This window comes from Rhinolophus sinicus, chromosome 7, assembly GCF_057876585.1.
Source record: "Rhinolophus sinicus isolate RSI-liver-muscle chromosome 7, RSI-T2T, whole genome shotgun sequence".
In the NCBI taxonomy this organism is placed as follows: Eukaryota; Metazoa; Chordata; class Mammalia; order Chiroptera; family Rhinolophidae; genus Rhinolophus; species Rhinolophus sinicus.
The window spans coordinates 28,221,160-28,244,568 of NC_142507.1; the positions used below are offsets into that span (position 1 = coordinate 28,221,160).

General features: G+C 39.1%; 1 protein-coding gene and 1 long non-coding RNA gene across 3 annotated transcripts in view; one reads left to right on the forward strand and one right to left on the reverse strand.

Moving 5' to 3' along the window:
• Window positions 1-20,801, reverse strand: part of UBE2V2 (ubiquitin conjugating enzyme E2 V2) — a 41,924-nt gene extending 21,123 nt beyond the window's left edge. The window contains exon 1 of one of the 2 annotated variants that reach the window (XM_019718434.3): window positions 20,666-20,801. In XM_019718434.3, the coding sequence (XP_019573993.2) occupies window positions 20,666-20,681 (16 nt within the window). In that variant the 5' untranslated portion in view covers window positions 20,682-20,801. Of the gene's footprint in view, window positions 1-20,289; window positions 20,312-20,665 lie in introns of those variants that run through there. The other variant, XM_074318463.2, reaches the window with a different exon arrangement.
• On the forward strand, window positions 20,443-22,554 carry LOC141568448 (uncharacterized). Its single transcript, XR_012491577.1, has 3 exons — window positions 20,443-20,582; window positions 21,428-21,624; window positions 21,885-22,554. It is a non-coding gene; the product is annotated as an uncharacterized LOC141568448 (long non-coding RNA).
• The last annotated feature ends 855 nt before the right edge of the window (window positions 22,555-23,409 follow it).

A 23,409-nucleotide genomic window follows, 5' to 3' on the forward strand; every position in this document is an offset into this window, starting at 1 on the left:
CAAGGTTGCCGGTTTGACTCCTGCAAGGGATGGTGGGCTGTGCCCCCTGCAACAAGCAACGGCAACTAGACCTGGAGCTGAGCTGCGCCCTCCACAACTAAGACTGAAAGGACAACAACTTGACTTGAAAAAAAAAAAGTCCTGAAGTACACACTGTTCCCTAATAAAGTCCTGTTCGCCTTCCCCAATAAAATCTTAAAAAAAAAAAAAAAAATGTCTGTATCGATGTTAATATCCTGATTTTGACATACAGAGAATTATATTGTTGTATTTCAGTAAATACACAGTGAAGTACTTAGGAGGGAAAAGACATTATGTTTGTAACTTACTCCCAAATGGTTCAGAAAAAAATGGTCTCTATGTGGAGGGAGAGGAAAAGGGAAAGAAAGCATACACGCAAATGCATGCAAAAACATTAAATATTAACATGTCATGAATCTGAGTGAAGGTATATAGGAATTTTTTTGTACTGTTTATGTATTGTTCTGCAAATCCCAAATTAATTCAAAAGGAAAAGAAAAAATAGGAAGAGAATGGACTGTTTAGTTAGCAGTGTTGGAACATTTTTATCCACATAGAAAAATAAAATTAGATCTCTCACAGTGTACATAAAAATCAATTCTAGGCAGATTAATGCCTAAATATGAAGAACAAAACATAAATTTTAAGAAAACATGACATATCCTTATGACCTTGGGATATAAGAAAGGATTTCTTAAATAAAAAATTTTTTAAAGCACAAACTAAAAAATTGATAAACTAAAAAAAAGGCTCAACAAAAGGCAAATGAAAAGAACCACTGACTGAAAGATGGTATGAGTAACATAACAGGTAAAATGTTAGCATCCAAAATATAGAGAGAACTCATCCTATGAATCAACAAGGAAAAGACAAAAGAATAAGAAGGTTCACAGTAGAGGAAACAGGAATGACAATAAACACATAAAAAGATGTTCGACCTCAACAGTCATCAGAGAAACATGAATTAAAACCATAATGACTATCCATCAGATTGACAAATATTAAGCCTCGTTTAACGAGGATATAGAGATTGGAAGCTCATTCACTGCTGAGGTTAATACTACACTGGTACAACTATTTTGGTGAGGAAACTGGTAATAATTACAGAGATCCAGGCATAAAGCAAGACAAAATCATGTGAGTGCTCATAGGGAGGCAGGAACAAGAATGCTAACTAAGCATTCTTTCTTTCTTTTCTTTTTTTTAATTAATTTGGGAGACAATTGTTAGTAAAGTTTCATAGGTTTCAGGTGTCCAGTTCTGTAATACATCATCTATATATCATATTGTGAGTCACCTTCCATCACCATATATTTGATCCTTTTTACCATTATCTATCACCTCTTACCCTCTGGTAACCACCGAACTATTGTGCATTATTTCTAATAGTAAAATTTTAGAAAAATAAAAATCTAAGCATAACATGGTATAATCGATGACAGAATACTGTTACAATTAAAATCAAAGAATTAGAGCTACAAGTATTAATCAATGCTAAAATTTTAAAACATGTTGTTTAATGAGTGTATAGCTTCAGTTTTGTAAGATGAAAAAGTTCTGGAGATTGGTTACACAACAATGTTGATATACTGAACATTATTGCATTGTACAGTTAAAGGCATTTAACATGGTAAATTTCATGTTGTGCATATTTTACCACAATTAAAAAGAAAAAAATAAACCAAAAAAGCTTTACAGTCAAGCATAAGGACACTTCAGTCAATGACAGACTACATATATGTTGACAGTCCCTTAAGATTATAATGAGGCTGAAAAATTCTAACACCTCATGAGGTCGTAACAATCTAACATCATAGTGTGTAATGTGTTTGTGGTGATGCTAGTATAAACAAACATACTGTGCTGCCAACTGTATAAAAATACAGCACATAAAATTACAGTGACAGGTTATATCATCTAGGTTTGTGTAAGTATATTCTATGTTTGAATAGTGACAAAATTGCCTGACACATTTCTCACAATGTATCCCCATCACTAAGTGGGGGATGATTGTATATAAAGACCTTTATACTGTTCATGAGTACATACACTTGTAGCAAAAGCATAAAGATGTCTGTGAAATACACACCAAAATCATGACAGTGATCACCTCTGGACAAAGAGAAGGGGGCGTAGTACTTGGAAGGATACTGGTAATGTTTTATTTCTTCAAAAAACGACCTGAAGCAAAAATAATTTATTAGAATTTGAGAGAGCTGGGGTAGGTGTATGTGTATTCACAGGTTTTTCTGGTGTTTAAAATCTTTCATTTCAAAATAAAAGGGGAACATTACCAAAAATTTAAATTAAAACAGAAATGGAGACAATGGGACAGTGGTAAGCAATGAGTTTGGGAGTAGCAAAGTAGAAATGAGCAAAGAGCCCAAAATTGCCTGGAAGGCAGGGCTCAACACAGGAAGGGTACATGTGCTTACAAATTCAGACTTTACTAGCAGCATTGAGGATCCAGGAAGGGGTTTTAAACATAAATCTCATAGACTTGACAGAAAGATACGGAGAATAACCTGAGTTGTGATGAAAAACCAATCAAGAGAACAATCAAGGAAGAAATGTTAAGTGCTTCAAGTAAGAAAATTGTGGTTCATTTTCTCATTCTAATTCTGTGGCTTTAGTTATTTCCAATTAACCATTAAATGTCAACAAGCCAGGAACTGTGGTAGGCCAATGGCATCTACCACTGATAGTCACAGTCCCGACCCTCATGGAGCTTACAGTTTAAAAAGGAAGCAAGACACAAAAATCAATTAGAATATGAGAAGTGCTAAGAAAAAAAAAAGGCAACATGAAATTTTCATAAAGTGGTAGTTTTGCTTTACCACAAAACTAATGAAATGAATCTGGGCAAATAGTGTTTTCTTTTTCCACTTTGCATACTTCGATGTAAAATGTGGGACTAAATTAAATTACATCAATGATGCATGACATTTTGTCCACTTCAGCATATCTCAATGACCAACACATAGGAGCATCGTATAGGAGGGAGATCTACTGCACTGGGAGAAAGAAAAAAAGGAGCAGGAAGAAGAAATCCTGTTGCTTTGTCTCTGCCCCCCATCTCTATCTTGTGGTTCAGAATCCCCACTTAACCACAATATTTCTAAAGCCCCTTCCAAATTTAGGATTCTTCAAGGCCATGAAAGCAAGTTACCACAAACAGATTTTTAAGCGAAACAACCTATTTACTGATGCCTGAAATGCCTTTTGAATCAAAGATTAAATGCAGGTTTAGTGTTGTGCAATTTACATTGTTTTACTCTTAAAAAGTCATGATTCTTTTATGTATTAACTCTCAATCAAAATAGTTAAGAATCATATCCTGTGGCAGATTAAAGACAGCCAATAATTCTTTGCTATTTCTTGCACTGAAAGGTGGAATTTAATTTTCCTCCCCATTTAACCGCCCTTCACTGCATTTGGAGCACTGATTCAGAGCATCAGACATGACCCCATCTCAAGAAGTTAAAAAAAAAAAATCAAAACAAAAGGCAAAATAAAATATAAGGTATAAAATTTTCCAAGTTAATTTTTAAACTATGAAAAACCCTATAATATTAATAACCAGTTTCACTGAACAAGTAGTAAGTGGACAATATATATTTCATAGATCTGAAATACAACTGCTAATTCCACAGGAAAATAAACCAAACACGAAAAATATGCAAGCTAAAAGAGTTATGATGTTATTACACACCCATCAAAAACTAACATAAAAAACATACTAGGGGCCGGCCCAGTGGCTCAGGCTCCTAACTCCGAAGGCTGCCGGTTCGATTCCCACATGGGCCAGTGGGCTCTCAACCACAAGGTTGCCAGTTCAATTCTTCAACTCCCACAAGGGATGGTGGGCAGCGCCCCCTGCAACTAAAATTGAACATGGCACCTTGAGCTGAGCTGCCACTGAGCTCCCGGATGGCTCAGTTGGTTGGAATGCGTCCTCTCAACCACAAGGTTGCCCGCAAGGGATGGTGGGCCGTGCCCCCTGCAACTAGAAAACAGCAACTGGACCAGGAGCTGAGCTGCGCCCTCCACAACTAAGACTGAAAGGACAACAACTTGACTTGGGAAAAAGTCCTAGAAGTACACACTGTTCCCCAATAAAGTCCTGTTCCCCTTCCCCAATAAAATCTAAAAACAAAACAAAAAAAAACATACTAAACACAATGCTGGTAGAACTGTGGAAAAATTATATTGTACATAATTATATGAGGTGTGATCAGAAACTACAGTGAATGCTACTGCTGAGTGCCGACAACGGAAAGGCAGAAATCTTCAATATGGGAAGCTGTGCGGAGCTCGAACCTTAGTAACAGTTACAACTTGTTTAGTGCAGTCAGTCTTGTGTGAGCTACAGTTAAGAGAAGGTGTGTTTTAAAGTGTGCCATAAATCATGGATCACGAACAATGCATTAACATGAAGTGGGCAAACAGTTTCATCCTCCATCATGATAACTGCTCCGTGTCACACACTGCTTCTGCAGAGTACAGCACTTTCTGTCAAATAAAAACATGACAATGTGTCCTCATCCACCTTATTCACCAGATCTGGCACCGTGCAAATTCTGGCTCTTCCCCAAAGTCAAAATGACCATGAAAGGAAAATGTTTTGAATCAATTCAGGACACCAAGGCAGCCATGACAGCACAATTAAAGAAGCTCATGAAAGAGGACTTCCAGAACTGCTTCAGCAAGTGTCAAGAATGACGAGATAAATGTGTTCTAACTGAGGGGGAGTATTTTAATGGGGAGTAATGGCAATGTCTTTTACTGTAATAATTTTTTTCTTTAAATATTCACTGTGTTTTTTGATCAGACTTCGTATCTCCCTAATCAAGGGAGAATACAGAAGACAGTTAAAAATTCTCCAGAAAAGCAGCTAACAATGTTTGCTAGAGAACTAGGAAGGGATAATTCCCTTACAATAAACTAGGGGGTGAAGGAAAGTTAGGTAATCTACAATACACTCTTGTCCCTTTCTAGTACAAATTTTTAAGTAAAATTAGGAATGGCATACAGGTTTTGCACTCCAAATTCATCCTTTTGCAAATCAAATTCACCCTTTTGCAAATCAAATTCTCCTTTTTGCAAATCAAATTCATCCTTGTGCAGATCAAATTTTTCCACAAAAATGTTTTCTTAATCTTTGTAATAAAAATAAATCCAATGTTGTTATTGTTAAAATTAAACATTTTATTGCAGGTATTTAATAATAAACATAAAATACTTATTTAACATCAGAAATATTTATTTACTTATAGCTTCATTTATAATGGTTTTTCTGTCGCTGAGCATGGTAATTCCATATACATATTCATAAAATAATTATGACAATCTGTAGGAGTAATAGTTGCAATGGAATGATTAATAACATCTACTAAATATTCATGGTTTGATGGGTCAGCCAAAATATTTTTTGCACAGAACCTAATTTTTTAAAAAACTTCTTCAATGGGGTTCATCATTGGAGAGTATAACAGTAGAAATAATAAAGTGTGTCTTGTCTCACCAACAAGATCACATACTTGCTAGGTTTGGTGGAGGCTTACATTGACCAAAACAAACCACACTTCTTCCAGATTATCTTCATCCAATTTCTGCAATAATCTCTGAAGAAATTTGCAAAAAATATTTGAAGTAACCGTAGAATGTGCAATTACTTCATGCCACACCATTCCCTGAATGTTTATTGCTGCAATTAGAGAAACATTTCATCCTCTAACCATTGGCACTGTCACACGAGCTGGTGTATTAACTTTAGATTGCAGCTTCCATTTTTCAAAAATTAAGTTCTGCCCAAGAAATATTTTAGCTGATCCATCAAACCATGAACATTTAGTAGATGTTATTATTCATTCCATTGCAACTATTACTTCTACAGACCGTCATAATTATTTTATGAATATGCACATGGCATTACCATGAGCAGCAGCAAAAACATTATAAACAAAGCTATAAGTATTTCTGATGTTAAATATTTTATGTTTATTAAATATATGCAATAAAATGTTTAATTTTAACAATAACTTAACATTGGATTCATTTTTATTACAAAGATTAAGAAAACATTTTTGTGGAAATTTTTGATCTGCAAAAGGATGGATTTGATTTTCAAAAAGGTGAATTTGATTTGCAAAAGGATGAATTTGATTTGCAAAAGGGTGAATTTGATCTGCAAAAGAGTGAATTTGATTTGCAAAAGGGTGAATCTGGAGTGCAAAACCTGTACACTCTAGAAGATGTGAGGTCTTCTCCTTACAGAGAACACTTAAATGAGTATGCTCTCCTCTGAGCCTACAATGCTGCAGTTAGCTTCCAAAGTCAGAATATCATATGAAACAAAATGAATAAATATCCCTCCAAATCATATTAAACAAAAATCCCTCCAAATCACTGCTTGCATGGTAAACACTTCAGAAAATTAAAGACTTTTCAATAACATACGTACTTCGTCTCAGGAAATAACCACCTACATCAACACTGTTGAGTAAACCAAAACTTATAATTTGCGTAGCAGGTGACACTAGCATGAATAACAAAGAGTACGCCAAGCTATGCATTGCTTGCATTTTTCAATAACATTCCAGTTACTAGAGTGAAAAATCTATGGCATAATCACAGCACTTACAAAGAATAATCTGCTTGGAGTATGCCTGATATCTGGCTATATAACTTTTTTTAATGTAAGGTTAAACCTCACACCTGGCAAAGTAGAGCTTAGACTCCTACCCTCTATCATAATGGTAATCATGTAAAATAATCATCACCAAATCATCAATTAAAACATACATTATGTCAACATACTTTTAAAACACTCAGCTAGATGATGAAGTACATATCAAAAGACTGAATTTGCATCCTAATAAGATAGGAAAAAAACAAATTGAACTTTATCAAAACTTAAAATTTTTTGCGCTTCAAAGGAAACCACCAAGAAAATGAGAAAAACCTACAGAATGGGAGAAAATACTTACAAACCATATATCTGATAATGGACTTGCATCTAGAATATGAAGAATTCTTACAACTCAACAGCTAAAAAAAAAAAAACAATTAAAAAATGAAAAAAGGATCTGAATAGACATTTCTCCAAATAAGATATACAGATAGGTAATAAGCACATGACAAGATGCTCAAAAAACATTCATCAGGGAAATGTAAATCAAAACCACAATGAAATATCATGTCACACCCTCTAGGATAGCTAGAATAAAAGAGTCAAGCAACAAGTGTTTGTGAGGATGTGGAGAAATCACAGGACTCTTGTTCACTGATGGTGGGAACATAAAATATTTTCCTTTTAGAAAACTGTCTAGCAGTTCCTCAATTAAACAGTTACCATAGGAAGCAGTAATTTCACTCCTAGGTATACACCCAAAAAAATAAAACAAGCCCATACAGAAACTTGTACACAAATATTTATAGCACCATTACTCATAACAGTCAAAAGGTGGAAACAACCAAATCAACAGATGAATGGGTAAATAAAATGTGGTATACATAAACAATGGAATATTATTCAGCCATAAAAAGGGATGCAGTACTGATACATGCTGCAACATGGATAAACTTTGAAAACATTGTACTAAGTGAAAGGAGCCAGACACAGAAGACCACATACTATATAATCCTATTCATGTGAAAGTTCAGAATCTATAGAGACTGAAAATAGATTAGGGATTTCGAGGGGATAAAGGGGGAGGATGGGGAGATATAGCAGTGAAAGCTAAAGGGTACAGCATTTCTTTGAGGGGATAAAAATGTTCTAAAATGATTGTGGTAACGATTGAACACACTTGTGAATACACAAAAACCACTGAGTTGTATGTACACTTTCAATAGGTTAACAATATGGTATGTAAATTATATCACAATAAATGTATTTTAAAAAGCAAAGTAGAAACAAGTAACTCCCTGAAACCAAACTCAATATTCATTTACAGCTCCATCTCCTAGGAGCTTCATATTTCTTATGACCCATCACGCAAAGGTGCAATCAAGGACATCGTGAAAAGGACTGGCCTTTTTCCACAGGATCCTAATAACCATTTGAAAACCCTTGGAGAGAATAAGGAGGCCAGGTTACACAGCAGTTGCTGTCTTCCCAGGCCCACAAATCTTGGAACTAAGTTCTTCCTATCTGATAAACATACACAATCTTATCCAGAGGCACCCTATTTGGGAAAGAAGAAGAACGGGTATAGAAGGGGGGTGGAAAGGATCAGTATTTAATGTCCTAAAGGGTCACTTTATGAGCAATACTGGAAATGTTTAAGATAACTCATCAGGTGGTGATTCCTACTTCTGATACAGAAATGAGCTTCTATAAACCCCCTCACAGGGATGCCAATAAACTCCCGTCCCCTCCCCAAAATAAAATCTGAGGGAAAATCTGATTTATAACAATCACTAAGGGAACAATTTATATATATATGTATGTGTATATATATATATTATATATATATGTACATATATATGTATGTGTATATATATATATATATATATATATATATATATATATATATATTTGCCTGCAATACCAAATGTGTGTGCACACAAAAAAGATTTTTGTAAATGTGTACCAATATTTAGCCACTAAGATCAGTCTTCCTAAATTTTTTGTTATTCTTTCAACACATTCATTCTTTAAAAAAACATGTAGTTTTATTTACTTATAATGCCATTAGACTCTATCAAGGTGTCTTGATCCTTAATGGCATTTATAAATAACATTGGGTTCGCACTAAATGAAAGCAACCAAAAAGTTTATAGAATAGTGTGATACAGAAAGAGCATCAAAGAATGTAGAATCAAGAAACTAGCTCTGGACTCATCAAGCTAAACAATCTTGTGAAAGTCACTTCATATCTATATTACCATTGCTTATGGCCTATAGTCTAGATGATCCATAATGTAATTTCCATTAGAATAAACTATTTCAACATATATAGAGACCAATATAAGGCCATAAGGATTTCTCTCCTTCTATGGTTTGAAACTTTGCTGCGTTCCAATTGAAACTGTAAATAATATCTGCTCTTACACAAATCAGCTAAGAATTTGTAAACAAGAATAAAACATTTTCAAACCCTGTCCTGAAGTCCGATCTATTATCTCAAAGATTTATTTATAAATACATTGGCTCTTTAGGTCAACTACTTTAACAAACTTTGAACACTGAATTTTATTCTATTTTTTCTAGTCTATCTGCCTCATATCTGCTTCTCCCAAATAATTACTAAGTGGATATTTCCACATTAGAGCAAGCTCTGCTTTTTCCATTATTTCCGTATGAGGTTGGACAATTAAATTTGCGAACTCATCCTAGAAAAAGTGCTACATACCTCATTGCTGAATATCACTACGGTCACCTTCGAAACACTCCCCTTGGGAAGCTATGTACCAATGCCAACACCTAGTCCACCCTTCAAAGCAATTTTGGAAAGCTTTCTGGAAGGGCCATTCAGAACTGTCATCATATTACACTTGATGTCCTAAATGTCATCCAAATGTCTTCTTTTCAATATTTCCTTTATCTTCAGGTAAAGAAAGAAGTCATTGGGGGCCAGATTGGGTGAGTAGGGAGGGTGCTCTAATACAGTTATTTGTTTACTGGCTGAAAACTCCCTCACAGACAGTGCCTTGTGAGCTGGTGCATCGTTGTGATGCAAGAGCCATGACCTTTTGGCAAAAAGTTCAGGTTGTCTTTTTCATGCAGCCTTTTCAATATATACAAATAGTAAACTTGATTAACTGTCCAGTTGGTACAAATTCATAATGAATAATCCCTCTAATATCAAAAAAGGTTAGCAACATTGGGACAACCAAGATGGCGCAGTAGGTATACGCTGTACTTACCTTCTCTCACAACCACATCAAAATTATAACTAATCTACAAAACCACCATTGTGGAGAGCGGGCTGTCAACTGACAAGGGCCTTGCAGACTGCAAGGTCATTAAGAGAATGGCCTTGCCTCAGCAATCTTCCCAGGAAGAACAAGATAACACTAATGCAGCCACAGACGTACAAACTTGCCAATGTACAGAATGGAATGTTCTACTGATACTTACTTGTTCTGTTAATATTTACTTGTGTAGACTATTGTTCTAAGACAGTATAAAACTGTAAATAATAAAAACCGCGCCACTGCTCCGCCATCCGTGGACGGTGGACCTCCGGATCCCAGCTTTCCTGTCTCTGTGTCTTTTCTCAATCTCCTCACCCTTTCCCCTCAGGCAGAGCCCTCCTAGTCGCGTGGGCCGTGACAAGTGGCACCCGAACAGGGACCTGAGTACAGGAAGCAAAAAAAACGGACAAGTAGAGGGCCATCCTTTGCTGCTGAGTGGAGTGGTGTGGCGCCCACCAAACACAGGTGAGGAGACTCCCCTCGAAATTTAAGTGAGAGCTCTCAAAATTTAAGGAGGAGGAGGGGAGCAAACCGAGTATAATCGGGAATAAAACATGGGACAGCATGGGTCCAGAGAAAGGGACCTCTTTGCGCAAATGCTAAAGGCTATGCTTAACGCTCGTGGCTGTAATATTCGCTTAGGCCAGGTAATGGAACGCCTATCTTTTGTACATGATATATGCCCTTGGTTCCTCGAAGAGGGCACGCTCAATCCCACTACTTGGGAGAGAGTTGGGCAGCAGCTCTGTGACCACTTCACGGCTGAAGGCCCCTCTAAGTTCCCCATTCCCACCTTTACGCTTTGGAACTTAACAAAGGACTCACTTGACCCCTTGCCAGAGGTTTCAACATTACCACCCCCCTAATCGCAGGGATAACTATCTCAGGTCTTAGATCATGTGGAGAGGAATAAAGCACTGAAGTGCTCTGGCGCTCCCTTGACGCTGCCAGTACAGGATAAACCTCCACCCCCCCACCCCGGACTCTGACAGGGAACTTCAGGATGAGGGACAAAAATATCATAATCCCCCCCATGCCACAGGCCCTCAGGACTCTGATACGGATGATGAGTCTTCCCCTTCAGCCGACCTCCTTGCAGCCTTTGCTAAACTCTCCTGCGGAGCGCTGCCACAGGCACCCCCTCCTACCCCCACCTTGCCCACTGCCGCTGCACTGCCTGCGCCCAGGGCTCGGGAGGGGGCCTGCAGAGAAGCCCACCCCCGCCCCCCGCCGCTCCTGGGCTCGCGCCATGAGGCTCTGGCTGCCACTGCCCCTAGCGCCGGGCTAGGGCGATCCGGACGCCGCCCCGGTGCGCAGCCCCCTCGGGCACCATGAGCCCTCTGCTCAGCCGCCTGCTGCTCGCTGAGCTCCTACAGCTTCAAAAAGACATTTAACAAAAAGGGGAAGAAATAGGGCACCCCTCGCTGATACAATTAACAAGAGGTATGTTTATTTTAATTTTTTTTAATTCTTCTGGCTCTAGCACAGAACCGCACCTTGGGTGCACAGCTGCACAAAGACATTTTAACAATCTCCATGGTCCTAAAGCCTTGGAAAATGTGCCCATTTGGTGGAAAGATATTCAAACTAATCAATGGCAGTCAGAAACCTTGTTAACATGGGGGCAAGGTTATGCTTGTGCTTCTCCAGGACCGGAAGAACGTCCTTTGTGGGTGCCCAGTCGGTGTATTACACCATATCACAAACAACGCACCAAAGACAAGCCTGACAGTCAACTGCAGGAAGAACCGAAAGATTTATTGGACTTTCAGTTGTAGCTATTATGGAAATAATTGCTATAACCACTGTAGCTGCCGTTTCTGGAGTAGCTCTACACCAAATGGTACAGACCACTAAATTTATACAAAAATAGCATAAAAATGCTAGTAAATCTTGGTATCAACAAGTTAAGTAGATCAAAAAATTAATGTTAGATTAGCTGACTTACAAACTACTGTTGTATTTCTTGGTGATCAATTGAAAATATCTCCATACTATGATTACTTTAAAATTAATTAAAATATATGTACCTATTGTAACCCCTTTCTCTTACAATCAAACTTGTACCCCTTGGTCTAAGGTACAAGCCCATCTCCTGGGACATATGCCCAATCTCACTGTGGACATTTTACAACTACAACAAGAAGTTGATCAGATGTCCAATGCCAAGCTTCAACTCCTCCCTGGAGAGGAGACACTTTCTGCAGCTACAGAAGGACTTTCTACTTTAAACCCTGTCAATTGGATAAAGACTTTAGGTAGAGGGTTTGCAGGTACTATTGCTATTCTGTTTATTGTTTTATGTTTATTTTGTTTAGTCCTCAGAGGTGGACAGACAGCCCCTTCATCATGAAGTTCTTTTTCATCAAGAAATTCTTGACATTCAACATACATACAAACCCATTCTCAACCCAGCCAATTTAGCTCAACAGTTGCTTACCCAACTCAAGAGGTTTAACCCGTTTAACCTTCTCCGACATTCATTCTGGTTTCTATGTAGTATCTTTGTTCTAGTATTTACTGTTTTGTATTTTTTCAGTCGGCTACCAAGTCATTCAACACCGACTCGTAGACCTCCTTCTTAATCAACACCAGTTACGGCTTAAAGCAGAAAGAGAAGAGGGAGATGCAGAGAGTGGGTTGTAGGCTGACAGGCGCCTCAGGCCTCGGGCCTGAAGCCTCGCCCCAACATCTCACCCCAGAAAAATTTAGATAACACAAGAGTCTGTGAGACTGATCCTTTTGGGGACTTTACCTCACCTTTGCGCTTACACCTTATGTCCCCGTTTGGCCCCAAAAGATGGCTGGCTAGTCAATGACGGGTAAGATTCCTCAAGGGAGGAACGACCTAAGCCAGACACAGCCACATAGGGGCCATCTGGAGAACTCGACCCCAAAAAGATAACTGGCTAGTCAAGGACGGGTAAGATTCCTCAAGGAAGGAACAACCTAAAACAGACAGTTGCATAGGGGCCATCTAATTGGCTATATTCAATGATAGAATTTAACATTAGTTCTCCATCTATTATAAGTTTCAACATAAGGTTCTGTCCCTTGGAGAGACACATACATTTACTATTACATTCATGACTCTTTTATCAGACTAAGGTCATTTTGGTTTAAATCTATTTTTCTGGTCTTATATATAAGACTTATAGGTTACTGCTTAAAGCAAAAAGAGAAGGGGGATACATGGGGAGCGGGCTGTGAGCTGACAAGGGCCTTGCAGACTGCAAGGTCATTCTCATGGGAAGCCTTGCCTCAGCAATCTTCCCAGGAAGAACAAGATAACACTAATGCAGCCACAGACGTACAAAATTGCCAATGTACAGAATGGAATGTTCTACTGATACTTACTTGTTCTGCTAATACTTACTTGTGTAGACTATTGTTCTAAGACTGTATAAAACTGTATGAATAAAAACTGTGCCACTGCTCCGCCATCGCGGATGGCGGACCTCCCGATCCCAGCTTTCCTGTCTCCGTGTCTTTTCTCAATCTCCTTACCCTTCCCCCTCAGGCAGAGCCCTCCTAGTCACGGGGGCAGCGACACACCATTATTGAGAATTGCCTAAAATCAAACTGAAGTGAAGCCATTCAACTAAGGACATGCAGAAGCCACCTAGACTGGTAGGAAGGGTAGAGACACGGAACTGGCTGGTCCCACAGCTGCATGTGACCATTAATGACTGGGAAGGATATTGCGGTTGTGGGGCGTCCCCCTGATCCCCAGTGGAGCGAGAGGTCCCAGTCCCATCCCAGCCCAGGATTCCAGTGCCAGGGAGAGAAGTCCCTGTAATTTCTAGTTGTGAAAACCAGAGGAGATTGTGACTGAGTGAAACTGAGGGCGGCTGCACTCCCAGGCACTCCTCTTAAAGGGATTGCAAGCGGACTCACCTCCCAACAGAATCACTCACTCTCAGCTCCAGCGCTGGGGCAGCGGCTGGAGAAGCAGCAGGAACATATGGTGGGGAATTGAGTTGTCCGGCTTGGAACAGGGTGCTGGAGAGGCGGCTTTCTCCTGGACGGGCGAGCTGGTAGAGACTATTGTTTCTTTGCTGAGCCCTCCCCCATCCCCATGTGTGCAGCTGCCATATCTGAGTCTCCAACATTTGTATGCCACGCCCTGGCGATTTAGGACCCGGCCCCGCCCAACTTTCAGGCACACCCAGGCTGCTTCCCGTGGCTTTTTTGTGCAGACCGCCTGCCTTGGCTCAAGCTGCAGACTTTCCTAGAGTCTCTCAGGGGTTTGCAGAGCCCAAACAAGCAGCACCTGGCTTGAGTGTGTCGTGTGCCACTGGGTGAGCAGCCCTAAGCGTAGCACTAGCGGCGGTCAGCCTTGGTTTGCAGCTTGGCCTCTCGAGGACCTTCCAAGCACAGCAAGGATAGCAGCCATTGGTGCATTTCTTTGCGGCTCTTGCCGGGTGGGCCCCGGTTGGGACACGGGCTGTGACTGGACTTGATCTGCAGCGATACCCTCCAAGGTGGTCCTGGAGCTGATACCCGCAGTGGCCAACTTCCAAACAAACTAGAGTATTACCCAGATGCCTCCAAGAACAACACACACAAGGGGTGGACTAAACAGGAACCAGAGTTCTACTGAGGGAGATCCTGCTCTGTAGTATCAGCCCCTGTACAACAACTCTTCCATTGTACTCAAGGCCAGTCCTCACAACCAGGGAACCCAAGGGTCAGTCCCTCCCACTGATGTGCAATTATCAACCAAGGCTCAACTACAAGAGGCGGGCACACACAACCCACACAAGGGACACACCTGGAGTGCGTGGCTCAGGTGACCAGAAAAACTGCTCCACTGAACCCCACAGTACACCTACTACATAAGGCCACTCTACTAAGACCAGAAGACATAGCAGTCCTACCTAATACATAGAAGCAAACACAGGAAAGCAGCCAAAATGGGGAGACAAAGAAACATGTCCCAAATAAAAGAACAGAACAAAGCTCCAGAAAAAGAACTAAGCAAAATCATGACAAGCAATCTATCAGACACAGAGTTCAAAACACTGGTTATAAGAATGCTCAGTGGTCTCAGGGAGAACTTCAACAGAGATAGGAAGCATAAAAGTGGAGATGGAAACCATGAAAAAGAACCAGTCAGAAATAAAGGACACAATAACAGAAATGACGGATATATTAAAGGGAATCAACAGTAGATTAAATGAGGCAGAGGATCCAACCGGTAATGTAGAAGATAAGGTAGCAGAAAACACCCAACCAGAACAGCAAAAAGAAAAAAGAATCCAAAAAGTTGAGGAGAGTTTAAGGGGCCTCCGAGACAGTATCAAGCGTACCAACATTCGCATTATAAGAGTACCAGGAGAAGAGAGAGAGCAAGGAATTGAAAACCTATTTGAAGAAATAATGACAGAAAACTTCCCTAACCTGGAGAAATAGACATACAAGCCCAAGAAGTGCACAGTCCCAAACAAGATAACCCAAAGAGGCCAACAGCAAGACACATCATAATTAAAATGCCAAAAGTTAAAGAGAATCTTAAAAACAGCAAGAGAAAAGTAGTTAGTTACCTACAAGGGAGCCCCCATAAGACTGTCATCTGATTTCACAACAGAAACTTTGCAGGCAAGAAGGAGTAGCTGGAAATATTCCAAGTGATGAAAAAGCAACGACATACAACCAAGATTATTCTACCCAGCAAGGCTATCATTTAGAATTGAAGGACAGATAAGGAGCTTCCCAAACAAGAAAAAGCTGAAGGAGTTCACCACCACCAAACCAGTATTACAAGGAATCTTATAGTGACTTCTTTAAGATGGGAGGGGGTCGGGATGGGTGAAAGGGGAAGAGATTAAGAAGTACAAATTGGTTATTATACAGTAGTCATGGGGATGTAGGGTATAGCATAAGGAACATAGTCAACAATATTGTAATAACTAGGGATGGTACCAGATAGGTACTAGATCTATCAGGGTGACAGATGGGAATGGGGCTGGGGACAGGGTGAAAAGGTGAAGGTATTAAGAAATACAAATTAACAGTTAATACAGTATAGGGAATATAATCAACAATGTCGTAAAGATCATGTAAGGTGCCACATGGGCACTGGACTTATCAGGGGGATCACTTCATAGACTGTGTCCAATGTGCTATACACCTGAAGCTAAGTAGAGTAATATTGAATGTCAACTGTAACTAAATATATACGTATATATAGTCATGGGATGTGGCGTAGAACACAAGGAAGATAGTGGTATTGCAATAGCTATATAAGATGTCAGAGGGATAGTAGCTTGGGGAATGGGTTATCACTTTATGAGGGGTTTAAATGTCTAACTATTGTATTACTTTGTACACCTGAAATAAAAAAATTAAAATTAAAAAAGGTTAGCAATATCGTTGCAACAAGTTCACAAACTTGTCACACCACGTATGCATGGTTTTTGGTTACCATGGTTTAGTCAAATAACATCAGTCCCCCAACAAAACAGTTCAAACTTCAGTTACTACAGATATTAACTATGAATAATTGCCTAAAGTACAAACTTTGCTGCTAATTCTTCAGCCCACAAATCACTATATAAATAAGAGATGAGCATTCTATAAGTGGCCAATCACTTCACATCTTTCGAAGTCTGTTGGTGATAGGTCAGTTCATATTTGTCACTCAGTTCTCTTACAGACAGCAAAGCATACAGTATTGTTGTCTCCTTGTCTACCAGTGGTAAACCTATGTGACAGTCTATAAAAATATAGTTAAAATAGGAAATTAGCCAACAAAGATGAAAGTGTAACAAAGAAACAGGTAACACTGGAAGTGAAATTTGAAACAAATGTAAATAGTCATAGAAGAAATACCCAACCATGGGAATGTTGAAGAGGCTCTAGATGAACAGCCAAAGGACCTTTGTGAAGGCGAGCTTATTGATGTAAATGAGGAAAGTGACTATGAGGAAAGGATGACAATGTCCCAGAGGAAGTGAAAAACTTCACAATAAAGAAATTCTCAGAGAGATTTCCTAACACTGAAGGCAGAAAGGATAAAACATTGGAATTCTTAATGTCATTAATGTTTAAATTACAGTATACTAAACAAATATTAGTTTACTATTTTATTCACTTTCCTACATACTTGTAACCACAAGAAGTTTTTAATGGTTTAGCAAACATTTTCAAATACCACAGAATAATCATAATTTTTCTCACTTAGTAAGATTGCAGTTTCAGTTTGAACGGTCATTTTTACCCTCCATCCCCCCCCTCCCGCCTGTAATACTGTGCAAAGACTACCTGTATATTATTTAATCATATTATCAAAGCAAATGTATATCAAGAACATCCTGGTTAACTGACCTAGAAAACACTACCAGGCCAATTAGTAAAGTCTCAAGATGGAAATACACTAAACTACTACAGTTCAGCTCTTCTATTGTTTAGTTCCCAGGTTCCATGTTATGATTTACGCATGCAAATCTGTTCTATTACTATTCCAAAGTTCCACCCATATATAAGTGTCCTCAACTTGAAGATGGGGAAAACAAAATCATGTCCAATCTTTGTATAGAAGGAATGGGGAAAGCAAGGCTTAAGAGATTCAACGGCAGGACAAGCATAGCACAGTAATCTATTAGTGGCAGCAGGGGAATTAAAACACAGTTCTTGTTCCAGTATACACAAAGATGCCCACTTCTGACGAGGAGAATTAGGTTTTATTTCAGTTTTGTTTTCCACCCATATGGCTTACATAAACCTATGAAAGAAAAAATACTCCTTTTTTTTTTTGATCTCTCAGTACTTTGACATTTTAGAATCATGTACATTCATAGCCCCACTGTAACACTTAAGTATAACTAAAGTAATAGCAAATTTTAACATTTCACATTGCAGTGTATCCTGAATGGGATCCCGGGACAGTAATGGGACATGAGGTAAACACTAAGGAAATCTGAATATGGTGTGGACTTTAGTTAATAATGTGTCAATATTGGTTGACAATTGTGCAAATGTACCACAGTAATGTAAGACGTTAAGAGGGGAAAATGAATATGAGGTATAAGGGAACTCTGTACTATATTCACAACTTTTCTGTAAATCAAAAACTATTCTAGAATAAAAAGTTTTTTAAGAAAACTATTGCACGTACTTGTTTATCTAACACTAATTTTTTATTAGCATTAGTACATAATAAAACTTTTGAATCACAGGTACTAAACGTACTAATTTCTATTCCCTATAGTACCTTTTCCCATAGCTTTCTTAAAAGCTATGTCCTATGGAATTTTCTTGACCCCCAGAGGTGACTCTGCTTCTTGGAAAAGAGTAGGGTCTCCACCACAGCCCTACATCCATCTGAAAGCATCTAAGAGTCTGAAACAAGGATTCTGCTAGGAAGTATGAAACCCACTTTCTAGCCTAAAAGGAAGTAAGATTTACGACTTGAAGAATATTCCAAATTCATATTTCCTCATAACAGAAAGAGCACTAGACCAAGGATTTTAAAAAAAAAAACAAAACTGGATTCTAATCTTGACTCCATTAGTAACCACCTATGTAAAACCTTTCATTTCTCCAAGCATCAGTTTTCTCATCTGCAAAATAAGAGGACCAACTGGAAGGGAAAATATGTTTCAGCTTAAACATCTCAGTAGAATCACAATTTTTTCCAAAAATTTTTCTTCTAGTAAGAGAAAGGATAAAATATATGACTTAGCTAATGCACATTAAAATATAATGCTTTTAAAAAGATCAAAAAATAATTGTCAGGGTTTTTTTTTTTCCTTTGGGGCCTATTATCAAACTATTTTTATTGAGATTATTTTGACTTAAATAAAAAACATGTATTACATCCATCTAGCTCATCTAATTTTAAATTACAAGCTGTATCACATTTATTTCACAAATATACAAGTAGTGTTTACCTCCCATGCCACCGAGAGGCAAACAATACAAAGTTTAACTAATAAAAAGTAAAATTTAAAGTTTCAAAACATATCCCAAAGCTGCTTCAGCACTCATCCCTCTCCCAATTCAACAATACTATCAGTGACATAAAGCAAAGACTATGAATAAATGGAATAATATTAAACTGATCAGGGCAAGTTTTTCGCAAGTTTCAAAACGAATTTCAGTTCTTCAAGAAAGCTCAACTAACTGCCTAAAATACATTCTTTGTAATTATGCTAAGGTTTCTAATCTCATGAAATCTAAAAACAGAACGAAACTGTAACAATTAGAAAGCTGAATATCAGCTATAGAAAAACTATACACACTACAGAAATATAAACTATAGAAAATACACACTCCCAATGTTTAATATGCTAATAATTTATCAGCAACTTATTTATAATTTATATTTGACTTCAGAAAGTAACTACACATGGTTAACAAAAAGTATCTGCCATTAAAATCATCTAGTATTTGGTCTTTTCAAAATATTTTCACCCTCTCATATGTATGTGAGAAAAAATCATGTGTAAATAATCATCGCAATCCATAAAATAAAAACTATGAAATTAAATGCACCATTTTATTACTAAATTTTCAAGAATCTATAGATACTAAGTACACCTCTTTAAAAAGATATGGGCCCATTCATAAGCACACTAGATTTCAAATACGTATCAGGTACAGTAATTAAAGCTGTTAACACTAAAAAGTCACTTTTTAAATAATCCTTGCTTTATTAGTTAACTCTGACCCCGAGTACACTGAACTATTCCCCCAATGCTAAAATCATTATAGATCTTATCATCTATGACACCTACATAATAAATTATATTATTATGACACAGTCTTCCGTTAAAATATGTGTAGAATGTATCCTGAAGTATTACCTTGAAAGTACCAATCACAATAGACACTGAAGCCTTCCATTTTAGCAGAGATTTGAAAATTCGTTTTATTATGCAATGATGACATGAAATATCAAATCACTGTTCTATAATCCTGCTTCCAAAGATCATACGCATTAACACTTTTAAGTAGTAAAACTTCATTTTCAATTTAACATTTTTCAAATGTTCAAATCTCTAAAACTTCAGCGTTAAAACTTAATTTCAAAGTCTGTGCTAATAGAAAACCAAACATTGTATTCAGTACGACAGGGAAGTTAAACAGCTATCTAAGAAACCACGTTTTTGTTCAGTTAGCTTTCAACTTGTTCTGACTTTTTTCTGTTTGCACTGCAGTTTTTCACTTAAATGAAAAAAAGATAACGTATTCAATGAGATACGAATGGTCATCTCTCCGTTATTTCAAAAAGCAACAGTCCTCTTCTCATTAGTCCTCTCCTCCTGCACCCATGCCAAGACGAGTATGGGGGAAACTGGACCCCCATTCGACCCAATACGCTCGGTAACCAGATCCCACCTTGCATGTCGGAGGTCGACACCCGCCCACCTACGGCCCTCTCGCCTCACTCTCACACTTGCCTTCCGCTCAACACTCGGACAGATACCCGCTAGACCCTACGTGTGCACCCGCGTCTGCGTCACCCCGCCCCTAGACCGCGGGCGCGCGACCGATGAGCGAGCACGACCCGCTGCCCCCGACGGCCGCCCCGGGCCCTCCACGCCGGTCAAGCCTGGACCCTCCCCTGTCCAGGGCTTCGCTCGGACAGGAGCCCGGCGTCCGAGAAGGCGCACTCCGGCTTCACCCACACGGTCAGCGCCCGGCTGCTAGCAGCAGGCTAAGGGTCAGAGCTGGGTCGGGATGGGAAAGTACACAGCCCGGCCCGGGAACCGACCTGTGGAGACCGCCATCTTCTCCTGCAGTCCAACGCAGCCGTCTGTACGCACGGCAACGTAGTGCGTCACTTCCGGGAACGCGCTGGCCCGCCAGCCTCGCAGATTTCTTTAGCGTGTAACTATGGACTCCGCCCCCGGCGGCGGGCAGTTTAGCTACCTGGGCCAAGAGGGTTGCTGCCGTTTGGGCAACTTCCTGAGACTCTACAATTAATTCAAAATAAAGCGTTAAAGGACAAGTTCATTGGAAGGGTTGGGAGACAAAGTTGAGTCAATCACCGCAATGTAGAGCAAATGACAAAGAGAAAATATTACTTAAAAGTCATGTGCATTGGAGTGGGGCTTTGATCTCCAATACCTCAGCCGCCTGTGCTACAAGCGCATGCGCGGAGATGTTCTGTAAGAGAAGCGCTGGTTTTCAAACACTTAGTGCGTTTTAAAATATATATATAACATCAAATATTTGTTACATATAATATATTTATGTTAATATGTAAAATCTCTAAGAATGCTTTATGTTGATTAAATATTAAAATGATAATTTGATATATTAAAGTACATTATTAAAATAAGAGCCATAGCAAAATATGGGCATTGACAATTGTGTGTTGAAAAATGATTCAATAGAGTTGGACGAAAAATATTTCAAGAAGCCCTAAGAATTAAACCAACGTATTTCATTATTCATATTTTACTTTTAAGATATGCATAATAGTGAATCGATTAAAGTCTATGTGTAAGTCTAAAAGTTATTTTTTCGCCAGAGGCTCACACGGATATCCAAGAGAGGACTCAACCTGGAATAGTGGTGACTGAGTTCTTATCTCCAAGCAAGAAGGAATTCAAGAGCAAGACAGATGCAGGAAAGCGAAAGTGATTTATTAAAAATGAAAGTACACACTTGAGAGGAAAGCACAGATGAACTCAGAATGAGTTGTCCCTGAGGAAGTCACGATCAGGGGTATTTATCCCTCCCAGAGTGAGAATTGGTGATGTAGCATCCCTCTGGTTCATTCATTCCTACCCCTGGGCTGGACTCTCCATTTCCCGCTTTTTCTTCCTTCACTGGTTCTCCGGAACTGTCATGGCATTGGACATGATGGGAGTAGTAGTAACCGCAATGTAAATGATATTATAATAACATTATAATTAGCTGAAGTTCAGTTCCTGGTCTTTGCGATCAGCCTAACTGGATGAAACTGGTTCTTGTTTTTCCTCCAGCTACAGGTACTGGATACAGTCACTTGTTACATATGTAGCCAGTGAAGCACCGCATGTTGTACCCTGGAGAAGATGTCAATTTCCTAGGCTATCCTGCTTCAGTTTCAAAGACTATAAAATAAAATTTCTGGGCCAGCCAGGTGGCTCAGGCGGTTAAAGCTCCATGCTCCTAACTCCGAAGTCTGCCAGTTCCATTCCCACATGGGCCAGTGGGCTCTCAACCACAAGGTTGCCAGTTCATTTCCTCGAGTCTCAACCACAAGGTTGCCAGTTCATTTCCTCGACAAGGTTGCCAGTTCATTTCCTCGAGTCCCGCAAGGGATGGTGGCAGCGCCCCCTGCAATTAGAATTGAACACAGCACCTTGCGCTTAGCTGCCGCTGAGCTCCCAGATGGCTCAGTTGGTTGGAGCGCATCCTCTCAACCACAAGGTTGCCGGTTTGACTCCCGCAAGGGATGGTGGGCTGTGCCCCTGCAACTAGAAAACGGCAACTGGACCAGGAGCTGAGCTGCGCCCTCCACAACTAAGACTGAAAGGACAACAACTTGAAGCTGAACGGCACCCTCCACAACTAAGATTGAAAGGACAACAACTAGACTTGGAAAAAAGTCCTGGAAGTACACACTGTTCCCCAATAAAATCCTGTTCCCCTTCCCCAATAAAATCTTTAAAAAAATAAATAAATAAAATTTCTAAGTACTTAGGAAGAATTATGTCATTCAAAAAAGCAAAGATTTTACATCCTTAGTTTTCACTCTAGTGACACAGTAGAATGTTACTATGTAACCATCATAGCTCCCAATAGCTGCTTCACAAATATAGATAGTAGCATTTAATACTATCATTCCAAATTTTATATGAAACTGAACCTCAAAGAATTGTAATGACTTTCCTAAGAGCACATATACCAATAGTTACAACAGAGCTGGGATTTTTAACAAAGTTGTGACTCAAAAGTCAATATTCTTTTCATTCCTGGTTTTCTTCACAATGATTGTCCTGATAGTAGATGCTGATGCTGCTTTAGTGGTACTCACCAGTCTGAAACTTTAACTGTTAGCGGTAATTGTTATGCAGAGAGGGGTAATTACATCTGAGGAGGGGATTCTTAGTTAAATCCTGAACACGTACCCTATCTCTTAACATGTAAAAAGCTTTGGGAAAAGAAAGACCTTATTCTTAATTTCTGAATTTGGAGTGTCAGCTGTTTTTTCTTCCCAGGTAGTCCCAGGTATGTCCCCTAATATGAAATGACACTATATAGCATTCTTTTAATATTTGTTTCACTCTCTGTGGTAGGCAGCCTCTAAGATGGCTCCCAGTGATCCTCTCCTGATGTTCATGCCCTTGTTTTTTATAATCCTGTTGCCTTTTGTGTGGACTGAACTTACTAACTTCAAATGAATAAAATTAGTCAGGAGTACTGGAGTATAACTTCTAAGATTATGTTTTAATAAGACTGGGTTCCATCTTCAGTGTTCTCTTGCTCCCTTTGAGAGAAGCCAGCTGCTATACAGAGAGCTGC